Genomic DNA, 12,381 nt, shown 5'->3' on the forward strand with positions numbered 1-12,381 from the left:
TGGGCAGTGGACTGAAATGATTCTGAATTTATCCAACCAGACATCTGCACATCAAGATAAATAAAATTATCAGTTGGCCTGTGTTCTGACACATGAATTATCTCACAAATCTCAGCAGGATCTTTGCCTGTATGACAGCTGCCATATTGGCCTCTGATATCTGCTTTGGCAGCAAGGTCAGAATCTGGAGTCTGAACAGAAGAGCAACCTGAGAATAAGTGAGGGAGTGGAGGTGAGGAAAACCCTCCTCCTTAAGTTATAACTCCCAAACACTCTTTTTTGACAACTTAGTAGTCCAAAGCTGTGTTGTAGGAGAAGGATATGGAATAAAAGCGTCCACATCTGCAAGCAAGGCTGACCCATGTGCTGAGAGACCCTCTGACAGCTTCTTTTTGAAGGACAGTGGGGTTGGTTTGCCTCCTGTGGGCTGTGGGGGCTGGAGACAACAGAACACCAAGAGAACACCTATGGAACACCAAGAGAACACCAATGGAACACCAATGGAACACCAAGAGAACACCTATGGAACACCAATGGAACACCAAGAGAATACCTATGGAACACCAAGAGAACACCAATGGAACACCAAGAGAACACCACCCATCCCACCATCCTCCGCTGACTCTGAATATTTGCTTCCACAGCAGTTCAGAGCTGCTCCATGGTGCAGGAAATCTGGTTTAATCTCTCCTCCAGGTGCTCCTGTGTATTTGGAGAGAGCCCAGTCCAGCTCAGAGGGAAGAGGAGGGGCCAGCTGCACAGCAAGGAAAGGTCAGGCTGCCTCACCACCATTCCTGCAACTGGAGGACTGCATTTCTCTTGGAAATTTGGGCTCTTAATGTCTACACTGGTTAATAAACCCTCTTCACTTCAAGGACTTTGGTACATGAAATAGATGAAATGTTCACCCTCCTCTTCCGGCTCCGGCTGCTGGGAACTTTTCTCCAGTTTCAGAAGAAATGGCTTTGCCCACGGAAAGTCTTTGCTGGCCAGCACTGACAGAATGCAGCATTCCCAGGCTGCAGGGCTCCACTGGGGTCCCCTCTGGAATTGCTCAGGTCAGGAATGAGTCAGGACAGACTGGGGAGATCCCTGCTATTTCCTGAGCACAGGGCACAGGAACTGCTGCTTCCCTCCCAGGTGCTCTGCAAGAAGGGATCAGCCAAGCCATGAGGGCACACACACATTTCTGCCTCCAAAAAAAACAAGTTTCACTTGTTTTTCAACTCACTTGAAAAGGCAAATATGGTTTGAAATTTCAAATTTTGTAAGGAATTATTTAACCCAAAGGCTAAAGCTGTTTTATATTTAAGACTGAATTTAGCTTGAAGCATAAAGAAAACTCTAGCATAAATTAGCACATATTGAAAACTTGATGCTAGAGAAATAAAACGTTGGTTTAAATCCAAGTAGTAAACCAAAAAACCAATTTTTTGAATTTGCTGGATACTATTGGTGATTAAATAAGTAATCAGATTATAGGCTCTCTGAGACAAAATAAAATAAATAAGTATTGAAAAACCTTTGAACTTTGTAAGCATCAAACCCCATGAGATATCTCTATTTATACTGGAATCAAGTTGTTGCATATCCCTGACATAATTTGAGAGCTCACTGATATCAGTATAAATCTGATAATTCAACTGCCAACTGTAGCTCTTCCACTGATATAACATATTAAAATCAAGCTGTTCTACACATCTGCCCTCCTGTGGAACCAAGCTGCACTGCAGGTCACAAAAGAGTCGGAAGATCAAATGTTAATTTTCGTCTCAATGATAGCACGTTTAATTCAGAATGAAAATTAACATCCCACATGCACTGAAAGTCTTCATAGCAATGATGTAAAGCTGGAAGTGTGGAGATTAACACCAGGAACAAAGATAGGATTAGGCATTTTTGATGGAAAATATTGTGCTTCTGCATCAACAGTCTTCTCCTCCAATCCTCTCTTTTTTAAGTCTCTAAACCTGGTGCTTAACTCGGCCCATGAAATATTCTGCAATATGTTGGTCAGGCTGGGTTTTAATTTCAATTCAACTGAAGAAGCATTGTTTAAAAGAATCCCTATATCCCAGGGGAATCAGGAAATCACACTTTATTTATTGGGTTTGCCTTTCCCATAAGCAGACAGAGCCATCCAGCATCTGATTTCCCAGTGAGGGGAGACACAGCTTGAAAAAGAGCCCAGCCAATGAGCCATTGGGCATTGATTAATTAAGCAGTAAGATGAGGAGGGTCACTCAGGGTCATTAATGCATGCCTCCAATGCCATTGGAGTGTCTGGTTAATACCATAGGGCCTGAGCCCACAACAGTTTACATCTGGGCACAGGACTTGGCACTTGTGCTGCTCTGTTTGCACGTTAACATTGCCATTTGCAGGTGCTGGAATGCACTGGGCAGCCTAAACACAACCTTCCTTTTTGGGGGTGGTGGGGTGAGAGAGGGACAGGAGACCTTCATTTTCAACTATTTTCATAGAATTGTTTCTGTTACAAAATCTGTCATTCCATGGACTATTGAAAAGGATCACAAAAATACATACTCGTTGCTATTACAGGAGTGCTCTGTGAGCACTGTTTCTACAGATCCCACAGCAAGGGAGGAATTAAATGAAAAGGAATAAAAATTCCTAAGACTCTTCTGGATTTTCTGAACTGGTTCAGGCAACCTGGAAAACCACCACCCTCTACCTGGTCTGCCAGAGCTGCTGCATTTTGTTTGCAGCAGTTAAACACTGGCCTTGTGAGAAAGCACAGGGTTTTCCCTGGTTCAGGGGGCTGGGCATTCACCTGTGAGCAGGCACTCCTGAATTCCTGAGATCCAGTCCTTGCAGTCCCAGAGGTCTCCTCCGAGCACTTCTTTCCTTCTGTTTGAATTAAACTTATCTGTTTCAAACTACATTTTTTCTGTACACCACATTTCAAAAATGACAATTTGAAATTTTTCACTTTCAGGTGAATATACTGAAGGATAACAAGCTTGACCACACAAGAGGTAACATGATCTTCATAAAAGCAGCTGAACAAATCATAAATTGGGTTTTACTGGTTCGTTTGCACCCACTATGGCTAAACACCCAATTTAAGGTCAGTTATGATTGCTTCCCTGTTGAACGGATTTCCCTTTAATTAGATATTAATGTTTTACATTGATATTACATTGTTTAAACACAGACAATTTACATTGTTAAAACACAGACAATGTTTTAACATCTAGTTATTTAATTACTTTGTTGGGGAAGCAGGAATAAACCCAGAAATTTGGGATGAGGCAGCTCTGTGTAGTTCTTTCCCATTCCAGAGTGGAATGGAGGTCTGTCCTTGCCATCTACTGCTCTTCAGATAAGGTATCAGCAGCAGGAGAGTCTTAAGGAAAAATAATAATAATAATAATAATAATAATAATAATAATAATAATAATAATAATAATAATAATAATAATAATAGTAGTGTACTGTGGCTTGAAGACAGAGATGCCTAAGAAGTTTCTAATTAATTTCAGAAATTTCATTTCTTGCCAACCAGTGTGGTCAGTGTACCAACATAAACACTTCCATTAGATACAGGCCTGTCTGTACTCTTGGTTCAACATCAGCACCACCACAGTAACACCAATATTTTCCTCAGTTAGGAAAATGTTACACCTGTAAAAGACTATTTAAAGAAGCTTACAACTGTAAAAGAGTATTTAAAGAAGCTTAATATCATCCACACATGAACTCTATCACTGTAAATAAATGGACATCATCTTTGGGCTTAGGCAGAGCTGGGACAGAATCGTCACTGTGTAACTGTGCAGCACAGGGAAGGAAATGGACTCACCTCCAGTGCCACATCCACATGAAGTTTCTTCACTCTAACCTTGAGAGTACAAGCTAAGCAACAACATTTCAGCTACATGGAGTGATGAGATTATGAACACAGTGATTAGATTAACAGCAGATGACTTGGAAGTCAAACTGCTGCATCTCCACTGAATTAGCAGCTCCAGCAGCAGCAGAACTCCCCCTTGCAGTGCTCCCCACAGGCCCAGCTTTAAGGACTTCTTTAAGTCCTTAGACACCAAGTAAACAAAAGACAGAATTTCCATTTTGCCTTCTATTGAACCAAAGCCAGTGTGCTCTCATAGAACCAGGGTCTCTAATGACTGGGAACAGCTTTTCACTGGTCACAACACCTCACAAGTGACACAGCTATCAAAGGGGACATCCAGCTTAGCAGGGGCATCACAGGCTGAGCAACGGCAGCTTTGAGGGAGACCATGTCCTCACATCTCCTTATCAGCAAGCAGGATGGAAAGAAGGCAAAGAAAAGCAAGCAGAGTTTGAAGCAGTGAACACAACACTGCAGACACAGGCACAGACTGTCACCAGCACAGCTCCAGAGGCCACCTGGGAACCAGGGGGCTTCAGCTGGGCATGGAAACCTCAGTGGCAAAGTTGTTACTCAGCTCAGCTCTTCTAATCACAGAATGTCCTGATCTGGAAGGTCCCACAGGATCCTCAGTGCAGCTCCTGGCCCTGCAGAGACACCCCACAGTCCCACCCTGTGCCTGAGAACTTTGTCCAAACCCTCCTGGAGCTGTGCAGCCCTGGGGCTGTGCCCATTCCATGGGGTGCCTGTTCAGCCCTCTGGTTTAACTTTTTAAAATTGATTTTGTTTCAGTTCTGTGAATTTAAGTAACACACTGAAACTCTTTTAAATTAACACAAAAAAGATTTCCTAAAATGCTGCATAGGCAGTCCCTACATTGATGCATGCCCAGGAGAAAAAACAGAGGACACCAATACTCCTTGGAAAGGATTGGAGGATGAGGCTGCTGTTTCTGTAAAGAGGGTGTTTGGGTTTGTTTTCTTAAATATAACAATGCACAAAAGAAGTCCATCCTTATCAGCAGCACTTAGAACAGTATTTGGCTGATTTAACCCACAGTGTGATCATTCTGCTGAGCCCACCTACACCCATCTGATCCCAATGAGCTCCCAGCCAAGAGCACTGTCCTGCACTGACCTGAAAACTTCAGGGGAGTCATCAGCCTTATTTCAATTTCTTCCATTCCCAAAGAAACAAAAGAAAATGCATGTTCAAAAATGTTTTAACTCAACAGGACCTTCCTCACAGAGACAGTATTATCACAAGAGTAAACAAACTGATGGTTTCTATCCAAAGCACACAAATTTATCTGAGGAATTCATTATTCATTTCCAAATTCAGTCTCTCCTGTTATTTACCCAAGAAACACTGGCAGAGCATGAGATGTGTGGGAATCACCTGCTTTATTCAACCCACCACAGTTTATTTCAGTTTATAAGGGATTCATGATCTCTTCAGTTTCTCCACTGCAATCTTTTTTACAATATAGTTGAAAATATGCAATAATCCACAGGTACATTTTTTTCGTTTTTTAAAGCCACATTTTAACCAAAAATGGGCAGAAAAAAAAAAAAAAAAAAGAAAAAAAAGAAAAAGGGGGAAAAAAGAAATCTGGAGTGTTTCTATTGGTATCTTAAGGCATAACAAACTCCAGCAATTTATTTCACCACATCCAGTTGTAATGCTGAACCACAGATAAACATTACTAATGGAACAAGAATGTGTTCCTTCCTTCTGATGGAGGTCCAAAATTGCCCTTTGGAGTTTGCCAAGCAGCATGGGGCACTTCATTCACCATGTGATTGGCACACACTTCAGTTCTGAATCAGTCTGGGGATGAAACTGTTGGCTGAAGCTCTGGAAATTCTGACTCTGGAGCTGTCAGGCAGGCTGTCTTTACTTTGAGAAAATGCAATTCTTTTTAATAGCACTATGTTACTTGGCTTTTTATTTGGTTTTACATTGTTCATTGATGTTTTGGATTTTGATGTATTGTGCAGCACCCCAAGAACTCTAACAGGGGGAACTCCATTTAAAAATGAGTTTATTATTTCAACATGTGCTAATAAACATGCTACACGTTTGGGGAATCTAATCCCATCTATTTTGATGGCACACAAAAAAGCCTTCAGCCACTGCCTGCTGATAGCAAAAAATGCATCTGTTCACCGAAAGGCAGAAATGTCATTTTGTAACTGAGCTCATGTTCAAGGCAGCTCTTACAATGCAGGGAATTCTAAGGGTCAAGGGTTTATTTTTCCATTTATCTTGTAAAAAAAGGAAATTATCTCATAAACTTATGATTGATTTTTTTTTCAGTCAACATTATTTTGCATAGCAACAAGCTTATTTGTAGGATATTTCAAGACACATAGCTTAGCTTATTATTTTATTGATATTAATGGAAATGATCCAGAAGAGGAAAACACATCATCTGCAGGTCTGACTCGAGGTGTGACTCAACTGCCTGCCACATCCTAACACCAGTGAATGTTCTGGGAGCAGAGTGCTTGGAGGATTGGGTTTGAATTATCTTCCTTGGGGACATGTAACTATAAAATCATGAGCTCTTTTTAAGATCCAGTCCACCCCAACTCAAGCCTCCATGCAGCCTTTCACTTCAGCTCAAGATTTTTCCCCCTTACAGCCATGAATCAAATTTTTGAGTGCGCAAATGTTGTTCACAACACTCTTTCTTTTTTCACTTCTACAACTGCTGTGCTTTTACCAAACAGGACACTGACTTTGCACAGCAATCTAATGCACAGCTTCTTTTTTATCTACTTTCGCTAATGGCTGCTCACCTGCCTTCTCAGCCATGAAACCTTTCCGAAATGTTTCTCTCTTGCCTGAACACACAGGGTTTGGCTCCCTGCTGTGGCAATCCCTCAAGGATCCAGGTCCATTATGCTCCTGTGTCAGTACAGGTGCTGTCAGCTGCCTGAGGTACAGCCCTGCCACTGACTCAGAAGCTGAAGGAGCTTTTGTATCAAGATGAGGGTCACCCAGTATCAGGTAACACAAGCACAATCCCTGTCTGTGTTCCCCTAGCAGACATATGTCTAAAAATATGCACAATCCTGTTTTTCCTTATAACTGGGAAGGGCCCAGCCCCATCCACTGCCCATGGCTGGGGGCACTGGGAACACTGAGCTGCTGCTCAGAGGGAAGGGAGGGAGCTGGGGATGCTCAGCCTGGAAAAAAAGAGATTCAGGGGTGCCCTCATCACTCTCTACAGCTCCTGAAAGGTGCCTGTGCTCAGGTGGGCTTGGGCTCTTTCTCCAGGCAGCACTGACAGAACCAGAGGACACAGCCTCAAGCTGCACCAAGGGAAATTTAGGTTGGATATTAGGAAAAAAATGTTTTACAGAAAGGGTGATAAAGTTCTGGAATGGCTGCCCAGGGATGGTGGTGCTCCTCTTTAAAGCTTTTCTAGAAATGTATGTATTCAGAGCAATGCAAGGTAATGAACTCTCAAGGTACTGCCAGGTGCGTTTCACTCAATGTTTATTCCTCCACCATTGGTTTGACTAGTGAACAGTTCACACTTGCTCGGTGGGTGTTCCAGAGGTGTTTGCTGGTGAAGATGTCTCGGATGTCTCGGGTGTCTCGGGTGTCTGGGATGGCTTCAGGGCTGTCTCATCCTCAGTAGCAGGTGTGCTGGAGCGTTGTTCCTGGTCGCTGTGGCTCTGGCAGTGGTGTTTGGGGTAGCGTCTGTGACACTGCTTGTCATTTTCGGGGCTCTGACCCGACACAAACGTGCTCTGGTACACGGTGACGAAGCCCTCGCGGCTGCTCCGTCCCGGCGCACGAGACCACTCGAAGAAGTTATGGGAGTTCTGTCTCTGCTTCTCTGGATCCAACTTCCTCACGCCCATGCCCTACGGGAAAAAACAGGAAACTGAAATTCATGCAACCATATGACTTCCAGTCACAGCTTCACAGATGAATCTTGTAGCAGTCACTACCCCACTGGGAAGTGAACGAAACTGTTACCACAGTGATTGCAAGAACTCACGGTCGACCTTTAGCAAGTTAAAAATAATATTGTCAGACTCGCCTGTATGAACATTTTTGGTTGCATATATAATGGGAAATCTGCTGACCTTCCACCTCTCAGAGCTAATAAACCACTTTTACTCTGCATTTCTGTAGCACACCAGCTACTCAAGGCTATTTAGCTACACTCGGCTAAATTAATCTTCAGAGGCACCCAAAGAAATAGGTTAATAATTCCAGGTTTGGACTGCAATAAAGAAACTGAGACAGACCATGAAATCTGAATCTTCAGTGCTATCCCTTGTGTGTCCAAACACAGAGAGACAGAGCCTGATTTTCACACTCCACAGCTCGCAGGAAATTTAGCTGGAATTATGGTTGATCAGTATCTCTACAACAATGAGACACTGCCCAAAGTGCACAGAAATTGAGGTTACTCAGTGAATAATGAATTCCAAAAAGTCTAGGCCTGACAGAGCCCAAAATCAGACAAACACTATATCACAATTCACTGATTCCTCCTTTACTCATTATCCTGTGAACTGCACTATTTCTTTTGCTGCCTGGAATAATACCAACAATCTAAGGGGAATGGAAGAACATGAAACTGTTGCCCACAGAGAAAAGCCCATACAAAATTTAATTCTAGTCAAAGTTGAGGCTTCTGCAGCATAAATTTTAAGAGGTGTATTGTAAAGAATTCAAAGAATAAGTTTTTGAGATATCTTGTGGGTATCCTGTGGATTTTGCTTAAATTTATGACAAAGATGAGTCTGAATATTTGGGAACGCAAATTAGAAGTTCCGGAGATATCTACAAAAATTCATTGCAAGGCAAATCACTTAGAGCAGACTAATAGGACATTTAACTGGGTACAAAACCAAAACAGAAATATTAGAAAATATTAGAAAATGTCAGAGACCAAATCATGGCTTTTTGCTTCCCTTTGAATCATACCATTCTCAATGAGAGTCCCACAGATGTTCCAACCCTCTACTAATAAAAAGTGTATTTTCCTTTGCTATTTACATTTTTCTCTTCTCACAGTTTTAGCATGTATTTTCTCTCTTCTTTTTTTCTTTTTTTTTTTTTTTACCATCTAATTTTTCTTTTTTTTTTTTTTTTTTCTTTTTTTAGGGGACAGAAAAGATGCTGTGTTTAAATTTAATCTCTGACAGACCAATAGATCTGAAGTTGCTTGATTTGCCTCAGTGCTGGGTACTCACCAGGTCAAAATACTCGACTGCATTGCATATGTCATGTCTGTTGTCATGAGAAGAGAATGGGAAATTGTTGTTTCCTGCTTTCTGCAAAAAAAGAAATTATAGCAAAAAACCAAAAAATTAAACTCTGTTTGGAGTCTATTAGTCTTTGTTCTTATACTGTGAGATTACAGCTGTCATTGCTCTAGTACAGAAGTAATATTCCTGTGTTAAATATTCACCTGCACATAATTTTATAGGGGTAATGTAGACTTTTAATTTTTTTTTAATAAAATGACCAGGAGGATTTGCTAAATATATACATGATTAATATAAAAGTGCAAATTTTCAAATAAGAAATTATACATTCTGTCTGCAAAGCAGCAAAATGCTAGATATATGTCAGGACTGCCTTGCTTGATTTAGAGTAGGCCTAGAGCTAATTAAAATAAACTACAAAAGGGACCTCAAAACTGAATTAGTCTGTGATTTATGGACTGAATGTCATGGACACTGCTTGTTGCAGGGGAAGTTGAAGAGGTATTAATTGCTTAACTAATTTATAATCTCATTCTTTAACATGATGTTCATCCAGTCTCTAAATGAAACCAGAGTTTCAGAAGAAAAAAAGGACAACTGCAAAAAGTGCTATTTTAGAAATACTGAACATAGCTGACTTTCTAAATGTTATCAGTGCAATATCCTAAAGTTTTAATGTAGCACAGTCTAAAACAAGTGTTTCAAGAATAGGGGAACCTTAATGACTTCTAAAGATCTTTGTGACTGGAGGCCTGATCCAGCAAGAAGATTCACCAGACACAAAATATGCCTGCACGGGGGCAGCTCCATGGTCAGATCTCAGGATAATTGGTTTACTAGGCAGATTCTCTTCCTTTTTTTAGGTATATTTACCAGTGGATAAAAGCTACCCTTTTCAGGCAGTGGCTAAGGCCAGATGTTCCACAAAAAGGTAGATGTAATATTAACACAGTGTATACTCATGTTACAGTATAATCTCCTTTTCATAGTTCCAAGCTTCCCTTTTAAATATTCCTTCCAAGCCCTTCATTTCTGCCCTTCACTATAGCAAAACCAGTGAAATGAACCCATTGTAATTGCTGTGCTTATAGAAAATGAAAATAGAAAATGTTCTGTGCCAAAAGCAGGCGGGTTAAGCAAAGCCCAGTGATGAGAAAATAAGGATAGGAAAAGGTGCTTACAGCACTGTAACTTTTTAAATACTTGTGATTTTTAAAAATACTGTATTTCCTTTCATCATAAATTTTTTTAACAAATCCCATTTTTAATCAAGCCTTAAAAATGTTTGAAATGAGGAGCTCCTAACTTTTTAAGGATCAAAAAGAACACTCCTTTGTGTGAATATACTGAATTTCCAACATTCATTGCCAAACAGCTGATCAAATTTCCATTAAACCTTCTTTACACACGGGCTGTGGGCTGAGATTGATCATAATGTATTCGGTGTTTCAATAATAAAAGAGAAAATCAGCAGTAATACAGCAGGACTCGGAGCTACTAAAATTATGAGTGAGTAACAGGGAAATATGTTTCTTCCGCAGCACAGGCAGCAATCACTGCATCCCCTGAGGCACAAAGTCTGCCAGCCCGCTGTGACTGCTCCGCTAACGACCCCGAGCGCTGCTCTTACTCGCGACTCAGCGAGTGACAACTTGCACAAGAGCTCCGAAAATGGGCTGTGCTGCACAGGAGCTCACCTGCACCCGAGCTTTGTACTGCAGCGGCATTCTGTGTTCCTGGCCCACAGCGGCGACGGAGTTCAGGACATGCTTTAGTGAAGAGCTTGTTACTGATTCCAGCTCGCCCAGCTCCAGTCCATCGTGAGTGAACTAGAAAATAATGAAGATTACGAGCCTTTAAAATAAAAGCCAACTGGAAAAAAAAAAAAAAAAAAAAAAAAACAAACCCAAAAAACAAAAAACAACCAAACCCAAATAACAATTAAATCTGATCAGAAATGTGGGTAAAATGGTATTTTCCCGTTTATTTTTTATTACTTGGACTGCAGCAGCATCTAGTGGCGCCTGGAAAAATGAGGAGGCTCCCACACACACAACACAAACCCGACCATAAAGACGTTCAAACGTAGATAAAACAACCAGACAAGAATTTTAGGAATCTTCAAGACAAGAATGTCCAGGAACTTTCTGAAAACTGTTTACACAGCAATAACCACCAAGGAAAACAACTACCTTCTAACCCCCCTTCCCCCATGCTACTCATGTGTAGCACAAGTTTGAAAGCACAAAACTGTTGGGAACAGCCCAACCCAACATCAGGCCAAAGGGTTCAGAGAGTGAGGAGCAGCCTGTGCCAGCAGTGTCACAGTGCCCTGGAATACCAAGATGTTCCAGCCCAGCGTTTCTGATGGGGTCAGAGTATTCTCCTGGAGGCGAGAACTGAGGCAAACCTTGGCTGGAGCTCTCCAGAAGAGAAGGAAGATCAACCAGGGCTAACTATCAAATAAGAGACCTCCAGCATTGCTGGAAAACTGGGCGGCAGGGGGGTGGAAATCCAGTCAGGGTTGGTTAACAAGCCAGAACTTTTGCACACTGGGACACTTTCCTCGTAAACCTCAGGAACGGGAAGACTCATTCCTGACTGAAGGACAAAGTCACCCTTAGCACGGTGCTTTCTCTGAGAGTTGAGGGATCAAGAAGCCCTGTGGGGGACACGGGGGCTCCTACTCGGCCCTTACCCAGTCGCTACTGTGCCCCCCGCTGTGCTCTGACCCGTCCTTAGCCATGGCTCGATGTCACTGCCGCTGCGGCCACTCTGCCAGCGCCACCGCGGTTCCCTGGAGACGCGCTCAGGGGGCGGCCGGGCTGTGGAACCTCCTCCCCTGTGACCTCAGAGCCCTCCCGGAGCTCCACAGCGCCCCGAGCAGCGCCGCTCCCGCTCCGCTGCTGCAGGGGAGCGGGGAATTACCGCTCCTCAAAGGATTGAATGTTGGAAACAAATCACTTCTGCACAATCGCTTCAGTGACACTTTACTGCCCGAATGGGAATGGGTGGGGAAAGGAGAGCTGGTTTTGAGGAAAACCCAAAGGATGTTAGAGAAAGAATTTTTAAGATGTAACTTCCTGCTCTCTTGAAAATGGCTTTCCACATACACACATTTTAATTGAAACACATGCCGAATATTTAAATATTTATATATTTATATATTTATATTTACACGCTGCATCCTAAGGATTTTTTTTTTCTTTTGAGTTTAAGCGCTGGCTTGGAAACATCCCAACTATTTAACTGCAGCACACTTGG

The 12,381-nt window shown here is 42.1% G+C and overlaps 1 protein-coding gene across 1 annotated transcript; it reads right to left on the reverse strand.

Moving 5' to 3' along the window:
- Window positions 1-7,048: 7,048 nt before the first annotated feature.
- Window positions 7,049-11,882, reverse strand: TEX36 (testis expressed 36). Its single transcript, XM_058029519.1, has 4 exons — window positions 11,816-11,882; window positions 10,815-10,946; window positions 9,103-9,183; window positions 7,049-7,758 (listed from the first exon to the last, which is right to left on the reverse strand). The coding sequence occupies exons 1-4, from the start codon at window positions 11,861-11,863 to the stop codon at window positions 7,420-7,422; spliced, it is 600 nt and encodes a 199-aa protein (XP_057885502.1). The 5' UTR covers window positions 11,864-11,882; the 3' UTR covers window positions 7,049-7,419.
- Window positions 11,883-12,381: the final 499 nt, after the last annotated feature.

This window comes from Melospiza georgiana, chromosome 8 (genome assembly GCF_028018845.1).
Source record: "Melospiza georgiana isolate bMelGeo1 chromosome 8, bMelGeo1.pri, whole genome shotgun sequence".
NCBI lineage: Eukaryota > Metazoa > Chordata > Aves > Passeriformes > Passerellidae > Melospiza > Melospiza georgiana.